At 44.2% G+C, this 22,393-nt stretch overlaps 2 protein-coding genes across 9 annotated transcripts in view; one reads left to right on the forward strand and one right to left on the reverse strand.

Annotated features, from left to right (window-relative positions):
• The window catches only part of LOC138797738 (albumin-like), a 467,413-nt gene that overhangs the window by 224,421 nt on the left and 220,599 nt on the right, over window positions 1–22,393 (forward strand). The gene's annotated exons all lie outside the window — the stretch shown is intronic.
• FAM13A (family with sequence similarity 13 member A) overlaps window positions 1–22,393 on the reverse strand; it is a 156,552-nt gene that overhangs the window by 100,802 nt on the left and 33,357 nt on the right. For all 6 annotated transcript variants that reach the window (XM_069978308.1, XM_069978311.1, XM_069978310.1 and 3 more), the window contains 4 exons: window positions 19,851–19,925; window positions 17,861–17,926; window positions 12,899–12,964; window positions 199–368 (listed from right to left, as the gene is read on the reverse strand). In XM_069978308.1, the coding sequence (XP_069834409.1) occupies window positions 199–368; window positions 12,899–12,964; window positions 17,861–17,926; window positions 19,851–19,925 (377 nt within the window). The remainder of the gene's footprint in view (window positions 1–198; window positions 369–12,898; window positions 12,965–17,860; window positions 17,927–19,850; window positions 19,926–22,393) is intronic.

Genomic DNA, 22,393 nt, shown 5'->3' on the forward strand with positions numbered 1-22,393 from the left:
GGGGCTTTAGTCAGAACAATAATTGGAAAGGATGTTTGCTGGGGCCTATGTTTAATTCCAGGTTATTTATCCACTGGGATAATAGATAAAAGGTAGACCTTTGTAAAGCAAACAAGAAGACAAATCTTTCTTAATCTCTACACAATAGGCCTCATAATGACCCACTGAGCTACTATACAGCATCTGAAAGCAACGAACCTGTGCAGGGAGTCCGAACTACTGGCCACAAAGTGATCCACTAGATCCTTGTATTCAGGAGACGTTGCTCGGTTTGTCACAAGAACGCTGGGCTGAGGGACTCCCACAGACTGCTTTGGTTTTGGCACCTCAATTTGCTGTGGTTCTTTTTCACAACTGGGCTTGTTGGTCTAAGGAAGAAAAAAAAAATAAAAATAGGTAAGCAGCCAGAAATGAATAAAATGGACACCTGTGCTTGTCAAACACATAGCTGTAAGAAATACAACAGCTGTAGTGAAACAGAAGGACCCGGTGACCTCTAGCAAATAAAAAAAAAAAAAGAATGATAGAAAACACACACACAAACAACAAGTTTATCAGCAGAGCCAGAACAAACAACTGGCAAAAAGCAAGTGTCAGGCAATGAGTCATGTAGGCAAAAGGGAGACGGCATCTTCGCACAAGCACAGATTTACAAACTAGTTTTACAGTCAAAAAATGCAAAGCTACTCAAACCATAAACTATGTTAAAAGGGGTACTGCGGAGATTTGTTTCTTTTCTTTAAAATCAACTGGTGTTATATAGGAAAGGGTTATATAGATTTGTAATTTATGTCTGTTTAAAAATCTTCCAGTACTTATCAGCTGCTGTATGTCCTACAAGAAGTGGTGTATTCTCTCCAGTCTGACACAGTGCTGTCTGCTGCCACCTCTGTCCATGTCAGGAACTGTCCAGAGCAGGAGAGGTTTTCTATGGTGGTGATTTGCTACTGCTAAGGACACTTCCTGTTATGGCAGCAGAAAGTACTGTGTCAAAATGGAACGAATGCACCAATTTCTGCAGGGCATGCAGCAGCTGATAAGTACTGAAACACTTGAGATTTTTTAAAAAGAAGTAAATTACAAATCTATTTAACTTTCTGGAAGCAGTTGGGGTTTTTTTCCTCCGAAGTACCCCTTTAAGAGGTTGGCTGGTCCCAGTGGTTTCATAAAGACATTCTTCTAACATGTATGCGCGGTTTAAGCACATGGGGGAATTGACCATAGACTTTTTTTTATGTGTATAAAATGTATCTATTTTTCTCATAGCGCAAAAACTTAAACAAGAGTGAATGTTACTCCCTACCAGGAGTTGACGATCAGCTGTGCAACAATTTTGTACAATTTATACATTTTTGAGCAATAAATTAGTCTAATTTAACAGCACAATCCACTTTACACTTAGGTGAATATAAATACTGTCCCACGTACTCTACTTTCAGCATGCTCAGTTTGATCGTTCGACATTTGAATACCGCTTATGGCTGTACTCACATTTTCCCGTACTCCCTAGGAGTGCATCCAACTGTAATCAAATGCCGCACGCTTGGGTGTGGGCGAGCAGAGCATGCGCCAACTTTGCTCAACTGTACACTGTACCATAGCTATAGGAAACTCAAAACTCAAAATATAATTAAAGACTCCCATACACACTGGAAAAGGTTGTCTGAACCTGACAATTTTGGCAGGATGATCAGACTGTCTAATGAATATTGGGCCCCTACGGAGCGCTAAAGGACCGGGCAGTTCCTTTTCTTTCCGAAAAGATGAGCCACAGCCTGAGGCATCTGGCAGTGACTTATCTCTCCTCTCTCCATTTGGAGAACAGGAATACTGTTCCGATATTTGAATGTTCATATGTATGGAGGCATTGGGGGGGGGGGGGTGATGTCAACTGAAGAAATGTTTGGCTGACATATGCCAAGTGTATTGGTACTTCGAGGGATATTACTGGAGCATAGCCATAGGCCGTATACGTCACTCTGGCTCCCTAGGGCTGCATCCACCGGTACTCAAATGCCAAACAATCAGACACAAGCATGCTTCAGTTGCTAGCAGGCTGTAATTTTTTATACATATCTCAAACAAACTCTTTAAGGCTTAGTTTACACATATCCGGCTGCATTTCCCTCCGGTGCAAGAGAGAAGCACCGGAGGGAAACGCATCTCTGAACTGATCCCATTGTTTTCAATGGGACAGTTCGGATGATCCGTTCTACAACTGATGCCGCTGGACTGACCGTACGGGAGAACGCAGCATGCAGCGTTCTGACGTACGGCCCGCTAGGCTATCCGGCACCACATCCACTTAAGTCTATGGAGTGCCGGAGGCATGCTGTATGCAGACACATGCATTATGCATCCTCCGGCGCTCCATAGAGAAGTCCCTGTCCCTGCCCTCCCTGTCACCCTGGCTCTGCAACAGAGTGCCCCCTTGCAAGGGGGAAGCCCCCCAGCTCCTCTGTACAGGTGCAGCACTATAGGACAGGGGTAGGGAACCTCGCATCTCCAGCTGTTGCAAAACTACAACTCTCATCCTGTCTGGGATATCTAGGCATAATGGGAGTTGTAGTATTGCAACAGCTGGAGAGCCAAGGTTCCCTACCTCTGCAGTAGGAGATGTCCACATGTATTGCTGCCCAAGGAAGAGGGCTCTGGTGTCCTGCTGCCCCCCTATATAGATGGCCCCCTGTAATGCCGTGGGAAAAAAACTGATGAAATAAACGTATGGACACTGGTACAACTGATAGAAACTGATAGAAAACGGATAGAAAACCTGATGACAACTGATGCCTTTTTGGCATCAGTTGTGACATCAGTTGTGGTCAATATCTACAAAAAAAAAGGATGCAACTAATATATGTAAACTAGGCCTAAGCTGTATAAAGCATAAATGAAAAGTGTTTTCCACTTTGTATACATCTAGGCCCAAGTAATAAAGATTTGCACTATTGACGACTCTGCTCGTGCAAGTTTAAGTTTGGCCCATTTTAGCAAGTAACTTAAAAGGGAAACTTCAGCAATTTTTTTTTCTTTCAAATGAACAAGTGTCAGAAATTTATAGAGATTTGTAGGAGAGGTTTTCTATGGGGATTTGCTACTGCTCTGGACAGTTCCTCTCACAGACAGAGGTGGCAGAAGAGAGCACTGTGTCAGACTGCAAAAAATACACCACTTCTTGCAGGACATACAGCAGCTGATAAGTACTGGAAGACAGGAGATTTTTAAATACAAATAAATTACAAATCTATATAACTTTTTAACACCAGTTGATTTGAAAGAAGTTTTTTTTTTTTTCTGGCGTTCCCCTTTAAGGGGGTTTAACTTTCTTCCTGGCCACTAACTCCCAATGGCAACCTGGCTAATTAGTCAATTTACTGGTAATAAACGTTCCCTACTGTTTTGGCTCTGGAGAAACCATTCAAGTGACCTCAGAAGCAGAACGTTCTCCTGGTTCTCCTCTAATGAGGTGTCATTCATCAATCACATGATCTTAATTGTCATTATAAAGGCCTTTATGTACATGATGTCCCTGTGTTCTTTCCTGCTTGCCCACCCACAGCCTCAATGCCCCGACACTCTTTTATGTGACATGTGCTGTTATTATACAGATGTGCTTGTGCCATACTATTTACTGTGGTTATGCACATTGCTGCAAAAATGGTGACGTTTCCTAACAGAAGTGGGTGGGGACACATGGGAGCAAATAAAGCCTAAAGGGCACAGGATATGGTATTTCTAGTGAGGGGTTCAACTTGTCAATGGGATGAGCTGGAGGGGGGGGAGCAGTCTGCTAGGAGGATTAAAGGGGTATGTCAGCAACAACAACAAAAATTCTCACAAATTCTACTTAGAATATCAAGACTTGCAGTACAGTACAGCTGCTGTATGTCCTGTAGGAAGTGGTGTATTTTTCCCAGTCTGACACAGGTCTCACGTCTCTCTGCTGCCACCTCTGGAAGTGTCCAGAGCAGTAGCAAATACCCATAGAAAAATCATCACCTGCTCTCGACAGGAGTGGCAGCAGAGAGCACTGTGTCAGACTGGAAAGAAAACACCACTTTATGTAAAGCATACAGCAGCTGATAAGTACTGGAAGACTTGACATTTTCAAATAGAAGTAACTTACAAATCTAAATAAACTAAAAAAAAAAATCAGCCTAAGTTCCCCTTTAATGGGAGGGAGCAAGCTGAGAAAGACTAACACTCCTCGCCCCCAACCAGAAAGGGTTTCTGCACAATGAGCAGCTGAGTAATGGTCCATTTACACGGAACGAATTATCGTCCGAATTAGCACGATAACGATCGAATTCGAACGATAATCGTACGTGTAAACGCAGCGAACGATCAAACGACAAGCGATATATCGTTCATTTTGATCTTTCAACATGTTCACAAATCATCGTTGATCGTTCGCAAAAAATTTGCAGATCGTTCAGTGTAAACAGTCTTATAACGATTTCACCTGTGTGAGATAGGCTTAAACGATCGCATAGCGAATTTTCCGTACGATGTATCGTTCCGTCTAAACGCTGATCGTTATAAAAAAAAAATTGTTCATTCAAAATCGTTAATCGTGCGATCGGGCGAATTATCGCTCCGTGTAAAAGTACCATTAGAGTAATGTGGAATAATGTGGAGTACCTGGATGACCCCTTTAAGGCTGAGTTCACAAGTTGCGGTCATGGGACAGAAGTATGTTGCAAGAAAAACTATTGCAGTTTACCAAGGTTTTTATGGGTTTTAGCTGTACCTACCATTTTGTAACCAACTTGTCCATGTCTAAAATATAGCTGACTGTCGGAAATTAGTCTGAACAATTGCTGTGGCCTAGAGTATCCGTGCCCTAGGCCTGCACCGCCTCTCCATTCCTCTTCGTAGGATTTCTCCCTTTCATCACTTGTCTGAACACTGCACATGGGCCTTAAAAGGACCTTTGAGACTGAGTAAAACACATTTCCTTTTTCAGAGTGAAGCATGCTGGGATATTGGCACCGAGCACTTGTGTACAGCTATACAATATTACCTCTATAACCAGTTATATCAGCCCAACTCAAGCACACCGGGTAAACCAGATCAGAGGCGGCATAAAGGAGTGCGGATCAGTGACTGGCGTCTGTTGGCTTCAGCTCTTGACATCTATACACGTCTACCTGACCTGTAATTCATCAGACCGTTTGCCTTTATCGTGTGGTGAACGGCTCACAAACATTTGCAATACAAAGGAGGGAGATGTGGAACATACAGAAGCATGCAAATCTCAGAATTGGCATCTGGTGTTCTGTGCGTATAGCATCAGTGAGCGCTGCCTGCAAAGCAAGGAATGAGTTACCAAAATAAAGCCATCTTATGCTAAATCAATCTGGAAGAAAAAAAAACAAATTACACATTTCTTCTGATAAAGACATTTACGTTTAGGCCTACAGGGCGAGTCCAAAGTCTCAGGACACCCTCTTATTTCAGGGACCGCAAGGAGGGAAAATGACATATGTGCCTACCCCAGCATGTGATGGGTGAGGAGGCCAATGTTTTAGGCTATGTGCAGAGCATGGTCGCCATCTTGAAAGCCAACATACTGGATCACGGAAAGTTCTTCCAATGGGAAGGTGGTCATGTAGCAAAGCAAGACCAGATGGACCAGAACTGAATCAGATTTGCATGATCTATTGTGGTTCAAATGGAAACTAGTTCTCTTTAAGGTGAGTCCGCCATAAAGTCAAAAGACATGTGGAGACTTAAAAGGGGTTGTCCAGGATAAAATTATTTTTTACTATGCTGCCGGGGCTGCGGGGAAAATGTGAGGGACATATACTCATCTGTTACACTCATCCGCCATTGCCGGGTCCTGCGACACCAGGGATCTGAAAACATCCGGTGACGCGACGTTCCTGACAAAAATGCAAGCTCAGTACAGACCATGCTTCCCATTTACATTGGGTATATTTTCATGATATTTACCTCGCAGCATTGCAGAATAGAATTATGCAAGCATAGAAGGAAGATGAAACTGCACTCACCAGTTAAAAATTCTTCATCTTTATTGGCACATCGTAGTAAGATTCAGACAAGGTGCAGACGATGCGGCGGCAGGCGCCACGGAGGTTAGGTTACAGGCTGTTTCACGCCCTTATGGCGCTTCTACGGACCACCCTCCTTCAAGACGTCATCACGTAGCTTAAATGGATTCACTACCAGTGACCTCAGTATCATGTGAAAACAATAATATATACAAAAACATATACACACATATTAAAATATGACATCCACTATATCCAATGAGTTACAACAGAAGACTACGATCAACTCTATCATTCAAGCCTCCTGGACCCTCTGCCTCCGTTCGAATAATCCATGACAATTCTGTTTTCAACAAGGCTTTTTGTCTGTCTTGTCCTGCTCTGGCTTGAACCCTTTCTATGCCAGCAAAGGTGAAGACAGAGTAATCATTACCGTGGCTCTCCTGCATATGATTAATTAGCCGGGTAGCTCCTACCCCAGTCTTCAGGGAATATATATGCTCCCTGAATCTGGTACACATGGCTCTTTTAGTTTGGCCGATGTAAAAATCGGCCACACGGGCAGCAGATGCAATAAATCACATGAATAGACTTGCAGCATATAAAATCCATTACATCTATACAGTGGCGGTCTTTGGCACCAAGCACCCCAAGCGATCGCTTGGGGCCCCCAACATCCAGGGGGCCCCCACGCCCTGCTCTTGTGCTCAAGACCGCTGGACAGGGCCTTTGCCCCGCTCGCTGCTGCTATCTGAACTGTAACTATGAGCACTCGTAATGAGCGCTCATAGTTACATGCAGCAGCACTGACAGGGCAGGAGATATTGGCCCCCTTCCTGTCAGTCACTCTTGTGGCCGCAGGAAGGGTTTTCCCTGCAGTCACAAGTGGCAGCTTTGTCCTGCGGCCACAAGAGTGAAGAGAAGAGGAGACGCCCGGACCCAGGTGAGTATAAGTGTTTGTTTTATTGTGTTATATACTATATGGGAGGGGGAGCACACAGGGGTCTGTTTAACTGGGGGAGCGCACATCGGGGGTCTATATAAATGGGGGGGGAGCACACAGGGGGGCTATATAACAGGGGGAGCACACAGAGGGGCTATAGACTACTGGGGCTTCACAGAGGGGTCTATATACTCCTGGGGGCAGCACACAGGGGGTCTATATACTACTTGGGGCAGCAGAATGGGGTCTATATACAACTTGGAGAGTACACAGGAGGTCTATATCCAAGTGGGGGAGCACACAGGGGGGCTATATACTACTGGGGGAGCACACAGGGGTCTATATACTACTGGTGGGGCACCCAGGGGGTCTATATACTACTGGTGGGGCACACAGGGGGTCTATATACTACTGGGGGAACATACAGGGGGTCTATATACTACTTGTGAGGCACACAGGTGGTCTATATATATATATAACTGGGGGAGCACACAGGGGTCTTTATACTACTGGGGCAGCACACAAGGGGTCTATATAATACTGGTGGGGCACACAGGGGGTCTATATACTACTGGGGGAACCACACAGGGGGTTTATATACTACTGGAGGAGCACACAGGGGTCTATATCCAAGTGGGGGAGCACACAGGAGGTCTATATCCAAGTGTGGGAGCACACAGGGGGGGCTATATACTAGTGAGGGAGCACACAGGGGGTATATACAACTGGGGGACAGCACACAGTGGGTATATACGACTGGGGGCAGCACACAGGAGGTCTATATCCAAGTGGGGGAGCACACAGGGGGGCTAAATACCCCTGAGGGAGCACGCAGGGGGCCTGTATACTAGTGGGGGAGCACACAGGGGTATATACAACTGGGGGCAGCACACAGGGGGTCTATATCCAAGTGGGGGAGCACACAGGGGGGCTAAATACCCCTGAGGGAGCACACAGGGGGTCTGTATACTAGTGGGGGAGCACACAGAGGGTCTATATACAACTGGGGCAGCACACAGGAGGTCTATATACTTCTGGGGGAGCACACGGGGGGGGGGGCTATATATAACTGGAGGAACAGACAGGGGTCTATATACTACTGGGGGAAGCAAACGAGGGGTATATACTACTGGGGGCAGGACACAAGGGGTATATACTATTGGGGGCAGCACACAAGGAGTATATATTACTGGCAGTAGCGCTTGAGGGGTATATACTACTGGGGGCAACACACAGCGGTCTATTGTTTTGGAACGCGTGTCGAGGGGGGGGCCCCAGACATAACTTCGCTTGGGGCCCCAGAAATGCCAAGACCGCCCCTGCATCTATATGTAACCCATTAAGGCATAACGTAGGGCCCTTCATTATCGCTGAGCACCACTTACAGGAGCCACATCTATAGTTCCTCTTTAATTCATTCTTTAGCCAATGTTCTTTTTTTGTTTTTGAAACATATTTGCTATGAATTAAATTATCCTTTAAGTTGGCACTCCGTCTAAATGTCACATATGGTTTATTTTTAACCCATTCTTCCAAACTAGGATCACCCTCCAACAAACTCCAGTATTTATTTATAGTACTACTAATCTGTGGAGCCATCGGAGATAACTTGAACGTAAACGCAAATCTGTTGTTCTTTTTCATTCGCTTACGGTTGGAAGTACCTGAAAGGAGGAGGTTTCTATCTTTCATTTTAGCTCTTTGGCATTCCTCATCAAGTAGTGCTCTCGGGTATCCTCTCTGCAACAGGCGTAGAGTAAGATCGTCCGCCTGGCGCAGAAAGGATTCCATGCTACTATTTATCCCTCGTAGTCTGAGATATTGGCCATACGGTACTGCTCGTTTAGTTGTTTCTGTATGGTAGCTGTTATAGTGAAGTAACGTGTTGGATGATGTCGGTTTTCTAAAAGCTTCTGTTTCTAGGCCCTTTCCTTTTTTACACACCAATACATCCAAAAATTCTAATTTTTCTTTATCTGTCTTCGATGTGAAAAGCATGTTCATGGTGTTTGAATTATTTAATGTGTCTACAAATTGGGAGAATCCATCTGCTGTGCCCGTCCACACTATAAATACGTCGTCGACAAAACGCACGTATTTATGAATGCAATGCAATGCAATGAAAGCAATGCTTTTCAGTTCGATGGAAAGTGGTACCTGCAGGTCTCCGGAGTTGCCAAGGGCACTCCGGTGGCTTGCAGTGTTGCCAATTTATTTTTGGCTGCTTTTGAGATGAAACATGTCTTCGCCCTCTCTAATCAATTTCTTGGATTAATTCATAAATACGTGCGTTTTGTCGACGACGTATTTATAGTGTGGACGGGCACAGCAGATGAATTCTCCCATAATTTTATATGCTGCAAGTCTATTCATGTGATTTATTGTATCTGCTGCCCGTGTGGCCGATTTTACATCGGCCAAACTAAAAGAGCCATGTGTACCAGATTCAGGGAGCATATATATTCCCTGAAGACTGGGGTAGGAGCTACCCGGCTAATTAATCATATGCAGGAGAGCCACGGTAATGATTACTCTGTCTTCACCTTTGCTGGCATAGAAAGGGTTCAAGCCAGAGCAGGACAAGACAGACGAAAAGCCTTGATGAAAACAGAATTGTCATGGATTATTCGAACGGAGGCAGAGGGTCCAGGAGGCTTGAATGATAGAGTTGATCGTAGTCTTCTGTTGTAACTCATTGGATATAGTGGATGTCATATTTTAATATGTGTGTATATGTTTTTGTATGTAATATTGTTTTCACATGATACTGACGTCACTGGTAGTGAATCTATTTAAGCTACGTGATGACGTCTTGGAGGGTGGTCCGTAGAAGCGCCGTAAGGGCGTGAAACAGCCTGTAACCTAACCTCCGTGGCGCCTGCTGCCACATCGTCTGCACCTTGTCCGAATCTTACTACGATGTGCCAATAAAGATGAAGAATTTTTAACTGGTGAGGGCAGTTTCATCTTCCTTCTATGCTTGCATAATTCTATACGTGCCTACATACTTTGAAGCTAGCACCACCTGGTTTTATCGCTGTTTATGGACTGTGAGCAATTGGATTGCTGGGAGTAGTGGTTCCACCTTTTTCTGGTTGTGGAGGCATTGCAAAATATAATTTCATCCCAGACAACCCCTTAAAAAAGGACATTCCTGCTTTACTGGGAATTCTGGGAAGAAATTATATGCAAACAGCTGTCAAAACACATAGGCAAAGTGGTGTCAGTTTTTCACTCCCTCTAGGAGTCTTACAACATTGACTAAAAAGTTATCAACACAGAGGGGGAGATTTATCAAGAGTGGCATACTCATAAGAAAGTCTAAAATTAAAGGGGTACTCCGGAGGGGGGGGCTTTTTCCGATCTGGCCGGGGAGGAGGTGGCTGAGGGCAACGACGTACACTGACCTCCCCTGTTCCAGCGTCGGGTCCCGTATCGCGGCGCTCCGGTCTCCACTGCACGGCCGCTTCCTGGTCTCTGACGTGGGCTCGAGACGTGACATTCAAGTCCGCTCAGCCAGTCAGTGACGGAGGTGGGAGTGGACCTCGTTGCCTTCGGCCACTTCCTGCCCGGCCAGATTGGAAAAAAGACCCCCCGCCGGAGTACCCCTTTAAGCATGGTCCCTTTTTCCTTGCTGGATTTACTAAAAAGGTGTATGGCTTTTAGTAAAGCCGGCCGGCCCTGCGCAGGCATTGCGGCACAAGTCTACACCTACTTGGGAGGAGGGGTAGATTTGTATTATGATTTATACTTGCATAAATTCTGATAAATCTAGCGTGGGAGGAGGCCACCTTTCTGATTAAAGGGAACCAATCAGCCCAATCGGGCTGATATGGTTCCCTGAAGCGCTGTATACAGCTCCTGCAGCAGTCGCAGCACATACCGGCCGCGGCTGCAGCAGTAGCTGTATACCTGGAAAAAAGGACTTTAAACCCTTGGGCGCGTGACAGGCAGCGGCAGGAAAGTAGTCATCTGGGCGGCTCCCCGCCCCGTATCTAGTCCGCGTGCTTGGAGGGATGATTAACAGGCAGAGAGGCCAGTAAAGGACCTCTCTGTCTGTTATTCATCTACTACTTGACTACATGACTACTTCCCCGCCGCTGTCTGTCACGCGCCCAGGAGATTTAAGTACTTTTTTTTCGGGTATACAGCTACTGCTGCAGCCAGTATGTGCCGCGGCTGCTGCAAGAGCTGTATACAGCAGTTCCCTTTAACACTACGCCCCACCCCACCCGCCCATGAGGTGAGGGAACACGGCTGTAGCAAATATAATCACCAAAAAGTGAGTGACAAGGCCCCAAATGAGAAGAGTTCTAAACAATAATAGTGCCCCCTTTATGCCTCACACAGTAACAGTTGAAGTAATGCCCCGAACAACAACAAAAAAGTGGTCCCTAGTCCCCCTTGCTCCACCACAGTACTCAATTACATCTGGGTTTCAAGGTCACAGTTGGAAGGAGCACGAGAGCTCACTTTAACCGCCATAGTGAGTGCCCTACCACGTACGTGGCTTGGAGCCACCGCTCCCCTTGCCCACGTATGAAGTACGTCTAGAATATGACCAGACCAGGGAAAAAGCACAATAATGAGAAAGGTGCAGAATCCTTCTACACAGTAGAGGACAGGAAACACTCTCCTAACGCAGTCATAAAGAATGGGAAACACCCAACCTCTATTAATAATAACCCAATGGCCACTTCTGATTCCTGTAAACAATCCTCAAGTCTACAAGTAACAATGTCCACTGGTCAATGGAAATCAAAACCGATCATAGTAGATTACTGGATGACATATGGAAGAGCACACAGCTAGATCGACCGAAATTATGCTTCACATGTAGTTTACTTCTCAAATCAAAAAGCAGCATTGCCAAGGATCCAAGACAATACACAGCCCTACAGCGGTCCTGATGTCAGCAGAATGACAGATGTCTTGTGGTTTTCCTGCTTTTTAACATTTTGTACCCTGAACAACACTGACAGACACACCGGAAACAATTAGCGAGTGCAAAGAGGCCATCGACGTGTAATCTTTAAAAATCTGTTTATTTTTAGTCCGTTCACAGAAACATAATGCAGTTTTGTTTTACTTTGGTTCAGGCCTACGGAGCGTACGTGCTTTATATCACTTCTCCAGAGAGCTATAATTCTATAAACACAGGCTGTGCTTTTAATCTCTTCTCGTGTTAAAAGTAGTATGCGGCAAGCTAACTGAGCAAATACAAAGACGTATCCCCATGTGATAGAAGCTCCGGCTTACCGAGAACGTTTTGTGCTTGTGTATATCCAGAAGACCAAAGGGGAGATCTGTAGCAGTCATTATTAATGAAATATGTGACGTAGAGAGTGCTCAAATACTGTATTTAACACAGTAGGATAACTAATGGAAAGCTGGAAAAAAAATCATTAAAAATGTCGACTTTTGACAATAGGCTGCACTTCACCACTTCCAGTTTCTTAACATGGATTTGTACAGAATTAACCTTTATCCATTTTTACAAGGGGTTCAATAAATAGGTGTAATTATTTGAAAAAGTCCAAAAAAAAACAAAAAAAATAAAAGGTTTTCAAGCGCTGATAATACTCCAGTAATAGTATTTGTGAACTCTGGCAGGATGCCTTCATTTGCCGGCATCCCACCTGCATTCTAATGTGTTTTGTCGAACATTTTTATATATTTTTTTTAACAATTGTTTAGCCATCATCCCGCAGAAGCATAGTTACATTTCCCACATAAGCATATTTAATTTTTATGCTGTAATTTTTGTATATTCTCACATACAACACCTTGCCAGCAAAGAGGGCACCACAGATAGGGGAATAGGAAGCTATATAAGGCATGCGGGTGCACAAGTACATATAGCACATTTCATCTAATACAGGTGTGAATATTTATCCGACACTACAATATACTACAATTATGCCATATATCTAAATTTTACCTTTTTCCTTGGTGAAATTATTTCTGGATCAGTTCCATGCCTTACTGGAGCATCGGCCAAAGTTTCCTGCCAAAAAATAATCCATTAGCTTTTACAATTCAAACCAACACACTTTGAATACTGAAATATTTATATATGTCCCCCAATTACAAGAGATGATGTGGCACTACTGCAATAACTAGACAGGATATCGGACTTTACACTTAAAGGGAACCAACCACAGAGCTGCTAAAGTGTTCTCTTACTATACTTTGAGTGCCGTCCTCCTAGGCGGTATATAGGAGAATGCACGCACTAAAGCAAAGGAATGCCGGAACTAGTTATAGCTCTCTGCCTGTCAATTGACCCTGCAGAGCGTGCCTGCAGGCAGGGAGGCGTGACTGGTACTGGATGTGCCTGGTAGACAGTGAAAATATCAGCTGATTAGTGGAGGTGCCAAAAGTTGGGTGCAAACCAATCTGATATTGATGGCCTATCCTAAACATAGGCCACCAATACTGGAGTCTCAAAAAATTCAATCAATCACCATGAAATTGCTTAAAGTGACACTGTCACCCCCTTTGTGCATTCTGACTTCTCTACACAGGTGTAAAGGGTAAATTTAGCGTTTTTCATACCTTATTTCATATCATACTTCATGGTGTGTGTTCAAGTAAAAAGTGTCTTTTTATCAACTGCAGATTGTATTAAGTGGGCGTGGCCTCGCGGCATTAGCGCCACTTACCTCCGCCCACAACGGCACCGTTGGCCCCGCCCCCTCTCCGGCCATTGGAACAGGCTGGCCGAAAGGTCTAGACCCCACCCCCTTACGTCTGCCAACCAATGGACGTCAAGGGGGCGGGGCCAACTGTGCCATTGTGGGCGGGGTTAAGTGGCGCGAATGCCGTGAGGACACGCCCACTTAATACAATCTGCAGTTCATAAAAGGACACTTTTTACTTGAACAAGCCCCATGACATATGATATGAAATAAGGTATGAAAAACGCTAAATTTACCCTTTACACCTGTGTAGAGATGTCAGAATGCACAAAGGGGGTGACAGTGTCACTTTAAGTCTAATCTATTAGCATCATGTTATAGTGGGGGAATATTGGATTGATAAATATCTTCGTCGGAAAAGATTCAACATAATTTGTAACATATCGATTGAAATGCTTGCTCATTCTAAGCTTAGGAGTCCAGTGACTGTGCCACTGACGCATCATTGACTTGAGTCCTACGCTTGAAAGGATCGGTGACTTCAGTGAAATAACAGCTATACTGAATCTTTTCCCAGAGATATATAATCAACCAAAAAGTAAAAAAATAAGAAGAAGGTCCCAAACCCTGCTGGTTTTACTCACTGCTTCCCCATGATTTTTTTGAGACCTCGCCCATGCTTGTTGAAAAGCATGTTCATGGTGTTTGAATTATTTAATGTGTCTACAAATTGGGAGAATCCATCTGCTGTGCCCGTCCACACTATAAATACGTCGTCGACAAAACGCACGTATTTATGAATGCAATGCAATGCAATGAAAGCAATGCTTTTCAGTTCGATGGAAAGTGGTACCTGCAGGTCTCCGGAGTTGCCAAGGGCACTCCGGTGGCTTGCAGTGTTGCCAATTTATTTTTGGCTGCTTTTGAGATGAAACATGTCTTCGCCCTCTCTAATCAATTTCTTGGATTAATTCATAAATACGTGCGTTTTGTCGACGACGTATTTATAGTGTGGACGGGCACAGCAGATGAATTCTCCCATAATTTTATATGCTGCAAGTCTATTCATGTGATTTATTGTATCTGCTGCCCGTGTGGCCGATTTTACATCGGCCAAACTAAAAGAGCCATGTGTACCAGATTCAGGGAGCATATATATTCCCTGAAGACTGGGGTAGGAGCTACCCGGCTAATTAATCATATGCAGGAGAGCCACGGTAATGATTACTCTGTCTTCACCTTTGCTGGCATAGAAAGGGTTCAAGCCAGAGCAGGACAAGACAGACGAAAAGCCTTGATGAAAACAGAATTGTCATGGATTATTCGAACGGAGGCAGAGGGTCCAGGAGGCTTGAATGATAGAGTTGATCGTAGTCTTCTGTTGTAACTCATTGGATATAGTGGATGTCATATTTTAATATGTGTGTATATGTTTTTGTATGTAATATTGTTTTCACATGATACTGACGTCACTGGTAGTGAATCTATTTAAGCTACGTGATGACGTCTTGGAGGGTGGTCCGTAGAAGCGCCGTAAGGGCGTGAAACAGCCTGTAACCTAACCTCCGTGGCGCCTGCTGCCACATCGTCTGCACCTTGTCCGAATCTTACTACGATGTGCCAATAAAGATGAAGAATTTTTAACTGGTGAGGGCAGTTTCATCTTCCTTCTATGCTTGCATAATTCTATACGTGCCTACATACTTTGAAGCTAGCACCACCTGGTTTTATCGCTGTTTATGGACTGTGAGCAATTGGATTGCTGGGAGTAGTGGTTCCACCTTTTTCTGGTTGTGGAGGCATTGCAAAATATAATTTCATCCCAGACAACCCCTTAAAAAAGGACATTCCTGCTTTACTGGGAATTCTGGGAAGAAATTATATGCAAACAGCTGTCAAAACACATAGGCAAAGTGGTGTCAGTTTTTCACTCCCTCTAGGAGTCTTACAACATTGACTAAAAAGTTATCAACACAGGGGGGGAGATTTATCAAGAGTGGCATACTCATAAGAAAGTCTAAAATTAAAGGGGTACTCCGGAGGGGGGGGCTTTTTCCGATCTGGCCGGGGAGGAGGTGGCTGAGGGCAACGACGTACACTGACCTCCCCTGTTCCAGCGTCGGGTCCCGTATCGCGGCGCTCCGGTCTCCACTGCACGGCCGCTTCCTGGTCTCTGACGTGGGCTCGAGACGTGACATTCAAGTCCGCTCAGCCAGTCAGTGACGGAGGTGGGAGTGGACCTCGTTGCCTTCGGCCACTTCCTGCCCGGCCAGATTGGAAAAAAGACCCCCCGCCGGAGTACCCCTTTAAGCATGGTCCCTTTTTCCTTGCTGGATTTACTAAAAAGGTGTATGGCTTTTAGTAAAGCCGGCCGGCCCTGCGCAGGCATTGCGGCACAAGTCTACACCTACTTCCCCGCCGCTGTCTGTCACGCGCCCAGGAGATTTAAGTACTTTTTTTTCGGGTATACAGCTACTGCTGCAGCCAGTATGTGCCGCGGCTGCTGCAAGAGCTGTATACAGCAGTTCCCTTTAACACTACGCCCCACCCCACCCGCCCATGAGGTGAGGGAACACGGCTGTAGCAAATATAATCACCAAAAAGTGAGTGACAAGGCCCCAAATGAGAAGAGTTCTAAACAATAATAGTGCCCCCTTTATGCCTCACACAGTAACAGTTGAAGTAATGCCCCGAACAACAACAAAAAAGTGGTCCCTAGTCCCCCTTGCTCCACCACAGTACTCAATTACATCTGGGTTTCAAGGTCACAGTTGGAAGGAGCACGAGAGCTCACTTTAACCGCCATAGTGAGTGCCCTACCACGTACGTGGCTTGGAGCCACCGCTCCCCTTGCCCACGTATGAAGTACGTCTAGAATATGACCAGACCAGGGAAAAAGCACAATAATGAGAAAGGTGCAGAATCCTTCTACACAGTAGAGGACAGGAAACACTCTCCTAACGCAGTCATAAAGAATGGGAAACACCCAACCTCTATTAATAATAACCCAATGGCCACTTCTGATTCCTGTAAACAATCCTCAAGTCTACAAGTAACAATGTCCACTGGTCAATGGAAATCAAAACCGATCATAGTAGATTACTGGATGACATATGGAAGAGCACACAGCTAGATCGACCGAAATTATGCTTCACATGTAGTTTACTTCTCAAATCAAAAAGCAGCATTGCCAAGGATCCAAGACAATACACAGCCCTACAGCGGTCCTGATGTCAGCAGAATGACAGATGTCTTGTGGTTTTCCTGCTTTTTAACATTTTGTACCCTGAACAACACTGACAGACACACCGGAAACAATTAGCGAGTGCAAAGAGGCCATCGACGTGTAATCTTTAAAAATCTGTTTATTTTTAGTCCGTTCACAGAAACATAATGCAGTTTTGTTTTACTTTGGTTCAGGCCTACGGAGCGTACGTGCTTTATATCACTTCTCCAGAGAGCTATAATTCTATAAACACAGGCTGTGCTTTTAATCTCTTCTCGTGTTAAAAGTAGTATGCGGCAAGCTAACTGAGCAAATACAAAGACGTATCCCCATGTGATAGAAGCTCCGGCTTACCGAGAACGTTTTGTGCTTGTGTATATCCAGAAGACCAAAGGGGAGATCTGTAGCAGTCATTATTAATGAAATATGTGACGTAGAGAGTGCTCAAATACTGTATTTAACACAGTAGGATAACTAATGGAAAGCTGGAAAAAAAATCATTAAAAATGTCGACTTTTGACAATAGGCTGCACTTCACCACTTCCAGTTTCTTAACATGGATTTGTACAGAATTAACCTTTATCCATTTTTACAAGGGGTTCAATAAATAGGTGTAATTATTTGAAAAAGTCCAAAAAAAAACAAAAAAAATAAAAGGTTTTCAAGCGCTGATAATACTCCAGTAATAGTATTTGTGAACTCTGGCAGGATGCCTTCATTTGCCGGCATCCCACCTGCATTCTAATGTGTTTTGTCGAACATTTTTATATATTTTTTTTAACAATTGTTTAGCCATCATCCCGCAGAAGCATAGTTACATTTCCCACATAAGCATATTTAATTTTTATGCTGTAATTTTTGTATATTCTCACATACAACACCTTGCCAGCAAAGAGGGCACCACAGATAGGGGAATAGGAAGCTATATAAGGCATGCGGGTGCACAAGTACATATAGCACATTTCATCTAATACAGGTGTGAATATTTATCCGACACTACAATATACTACAATTATGCCATATATCTAAATTTTACCTTTTTCCTTGGTGAAATTATTTCTGGATCAGTTCCATGCCTTACTGGAGCATCGGCCAAAGTTTCCTGCCAAAAAATAATCCATTAGCTTTTACAATTCAAACCAACACACTTTGAATACTGAAATATTTATATATGTCCCCCAATTACAAGAGATGATGTGGCACTACTGCAATAACTAGACAGGATATCGGACTTTACACTTAAAGGGAACCAACCACAGAGCTGCTAAAGTGTTCTCTTACTATACTTTGAGTGCCGTCCTCCTAGGCGGTATATAGGAGAATGCACGCACTAAAGCAAAGGAATGCCGGAACTAGTTATAGCTCTCTGCCTGTCAATTGACCCTGCAGAGCGTGCCTGCAGGCAGGGAGGCGTGACTGGTACTGGATGTGCCTGGTAGACAGTGAAAATATCAGCTGATTAGTGGAGGTGCCAAAAGTTGGGTGCAAACCAATCTGATATTGATGGCCTATCCTAAACATAGGCCACCAATACTGGAGTCTCAAAAAATTCAATCAATCACCATGAAATTGCTTAAAGTGACACTGTCACCCCCTTTGTGCATTCTGACTTCTCTACACAGGTGTAAAGGGTAAATTTAGCGTTTTTCATACCTTATTTCATATCATACTTCATGGTGTGTGTTCAAGTAAAAAGTGTCTTTTTATCAACTGCAGATTGTATTAAGTGGGCGTGGCCTCGCGGCATTAGCGCCACTTACCTCCGCCCACAACGGCACCGTTGGCCCCGCCCCCTCTCCGGCCATTGGAACAGGCTGGCCGAAAGGTCTAGACCCCACCCCCTTACGTCTGCCAACCAATGGACGTCAAGGGGGCGGGGCCAACTGTGCCATTGTGGGCGGGGTTAAGTGGCGCGAATGCCGTGAGGACACGCCCACTTAATACAATCTGCAGTTCATAAAAGGACACTTTTTACTTGAACAAGCCCCATGACATATGATATGAAATAAGGTATGAAAAACGCTAAATTTACCCTTTACACCTGTGTAGAGATGTCAGAATGCACAAAGGGGGTGACAGTGTCACTTTAAGTCTAATCTATTAGCATCATGTTATAGTGGGGGAATATTGGATTGATAAATATCTTCGTCGGAAAAGATTCAACATAATTTGTAACATATCGATTGAAATGCTTGCTCATTCTAAGCTTAGGAGTCCAGTGACTGTGCCACTGACGCATCATTGACTTGAGTCCTACGCTTGAAAGGATCGGTGACTTCAGTGAAATAACAGCTATACTGAATCTTTTCCCAGAGATATATAATCAACCAAAAAGTAAAAAAATAAGAAGAAGGTCCCAAACCCTGCTGGTTTTACTCACTGCTTCCCCATGATTTTTTTGAGACCTCGCCCATGCTTGTTGGTACCGCCATTCTACCATCCTATTTTGAAAAGCCGGTCTGTTTCTAAGATGGCGTTGGGCGGGAAACTACATTTCCTGACATGCCGGGCACCTCCTTGTGGTCTATGCAATGCCCAAGGAGGGCTGTACAGGAGGCAAAGCCGGAGTTCCTACCCCCAGCGATGATGTCAGTGGCGGGGCTAGCTTGCTTGTACAAGGCCAAGTCAGCCTCTGAGACAAAGACCAAGTGGGCGCGGTCTACAATTGGGGGGGAATGAATGAGACAGAGAGGAGCAGCAAAAGAGGGCTTTTCAGCATTTCAGGGATAAGTCACTCAGAAAAGCCCTGGAACACTGTTAAGCCCTATGTTAGAGAATATTACATACTTTCAGAGCTAGGGGTTTACGGTTTATTGCTCAAATAATTTTTTTGTGCGTAATACCCCTTTAAGCCTCACAGGTGGTGCGTTCATTACGGACCAATAAAACAGTCATCCCGCTGGCATAGCTCTTTAGTTATATTGCTGCCGCAAAACTTTAGCCTTTACTCTTGAACATCTGGACGTACAGGTACAGTCAAATAATTACCCAACATCCTATTGTGAAAAAGTAAAACGACCTCCTACCGTAAATCTTGGAGATAATTTGGGTACGTCTAATTCCACATTACTTGTCTTCAGTGGTTGTTCTTGGAAGAATGCCTGCGTAAAAGCAGAACTTAGTAATTGTATAAAATTAGCAGGTACAGAACACACACCTCTGCTCACAAACACGGGTTATGACTAGAAACTCAACTCGGCCACACTCAAGTGCCACCGTTCGCCATTCGAATGCTGGTGGCTGAAGTTGAGTGCAGCCCTAAGGAGTCCGGAATTACATAGATACAGCCATAAGCTCCTCAGGGTTACATCCAACTTCTTTCAGCCACCAGTATTCAAACACTCAAATGATCGGACTAGAGGATGCACGAGTTGTGCTCATCTCTAGTTATGACTGGGTGTGACTTATCTTAGACTGTTCTGTAATCTGGCTTTCTTGCCAGGTTTGGCCCATGATAGAAGTGTGCTTGAAAGTTTAAGTGGCACTGTTGTATTTTTTTTGCAGAAATCAATAGTACAGTGGTACCTCGGTTCTCGAACTTAATTGGTTCTGGAAGGCAGTTTGAGAACCAAGCAGTTTGAAAACCGAGCAGTGTTTTCCCATAGGAAATAATGTAAATGTGATTAATTGGTTCCAGCAGCCACCAATAATTACCTACAATACTCATTTATTACTCAGTATAATCACTACAGTACAGGACAGAACAGCACTATACTGTACAGGACATTAAACATAAGAAATGTTCATCAGAACCAGCAATTATAGTCCAGTAGTCACCAACTCCTCACCCATCCTTTACTGTATAGCGTCCCCCCATCCAAGCACCATAATGTATGGGAGATGGTGGTGCACTGCCTGTACTACTACTGCACTGTATATGCACTCCAGCAGTCTTATACAGCACTGTACTGTATGTGAAGCCTCACCACTGCTAAACTCGCCAGGTACAACCCACCATCCACGCTCGCAAAAACGTTCGAAAACCGAGCAAAGTTCGAATTCCAAACACTATTTCTGGGTAAATTTTCGTTCGAATACCAAGCAGTTCGAGTTCCAAAGCGTTCGAAAACCGAGGTATTACTGTACAGGCGATTTTAAGAAACTTTGTAATTTGGTCTATTAGGCAAATATGCCATTATCTGCATTCAAAAAGACTTTCCCCAGGTCCCCCCCTCCCTCCTCCCTCTTATATACTGCTCATTATCAGGAAATCACGTCTTGTAGCATCAGACGTGCCATGTCTAACTTAGAGAAGGGAGGGGGGAGGAGGGAGATTAGTCGTCAGCAGAGAACAAAGGATTACACAGCGGGAGCTTTGAGAAAGCCTCTATTCAGAGTTTAGAGAGGTCAGTGCTGACTTAAGAAAAGATAGCCCTGTGATGTGGCTGTAAATTAACTCTTTGTTGTCCTGTTTTGGTGCCTCATCTCCCTCCCTCCACCCCTCCCCTCTCCATAGAGAACAATGAAGACGGGGGTAAGCTTCAAACTGCTTTCTCATGATTAAAATGCATTTTTTGGGGCTAATAAACCCAATTACAAAGTTTCTTAAAATCGCCTGTACTATTGATTTCTGTAAAAAAAAAAAAAAAAAAAAATTAAAAACGACAGTGACACTTTAAAGCAGACACTTGATTTTCTCATGTACTGGTAGGCTTCTCTCTCTCTGACACCCATAAAGACCATCTGATCAGCACATCCCAAAGTGTCTATATTGTGGATGGCTTATCACCAGCTATCCTCATTTACAGGATGTGCTAACCGAAAACTCCAACTACTCTGAAGGACCTTTTCCTTCACTATTGCTTGTTTACAATTTGCTTACAATTTGCTGGCCTTTCTGACCTACCACAGTTCATGTGGTCCTGGGAAAGCGAGGTATCAGTATGTGCACGAAAAAAAAAAATCATACTGGTGTCCTCTACTGGTATATGTCATATATCCCTCAGTACCTGAGGTGTTCAGGCTCTATGGCCCCAGGGAGAGGGGCAATGATTTACATGTACTGACAGTGTACAAGGCTACAAATCTCCTGGGTGTGTTCAGGAGATCAATTCCATGATGGGGATGGAGGAGTTGGTGGCAGAGGACTTTGATTATCCCAATAAGTGCTTTATACTTTGGGAACCATGGTCTACTTTCCGAAACACCCCAGACAGAATAAATAAATAGAAACAAGTAATTTCTATGTCCCCACCGTCCTCCTTTCCATCTTTCTACTTCCAATTCCTTATTTTGCCTTCCCAAGGCCATTACTTGGTTAGAGTTATACCGGGACGGTTACAATAAACCTAACATCAGGTAATGGACAAGATTCAGGGACGATGGGTGTCATTTTCACTTATTCTCCCTTCCACCATCCTCTAACACTACCTGTAGATTGCTTACATGTAGGGCTGGGCGATATTGGCCTAAATCAATATCGCGGTTTATCGCATATGTAGCTGCGGTAACGATAATTCAACGATAATTATGACACGCCCCTTTTGTAAGCCACAACCCTTTTTACAAGCCACACCCACTTGGCCGTGCCAAACTGGGGATATTTTGTTTCAATAAAGTTAAAAAAAAA

The sequence above is a fragment of the Dendropsophus ebraccatus genome, chromosome 7 (genome assembly GCF_027789765.1).
Source record: "Dendropsophus ebraccatus isolate aDenEbr1 chromosome 7, aDenEbr1.pat, whole genome shotgun sequence".
Lineage (NCBI taxonomy): Eukaryota > Metazoa > Chordata > Amphibia > Anura > Hylidae > Dendropsophus > Dendropsophus ebraccatus.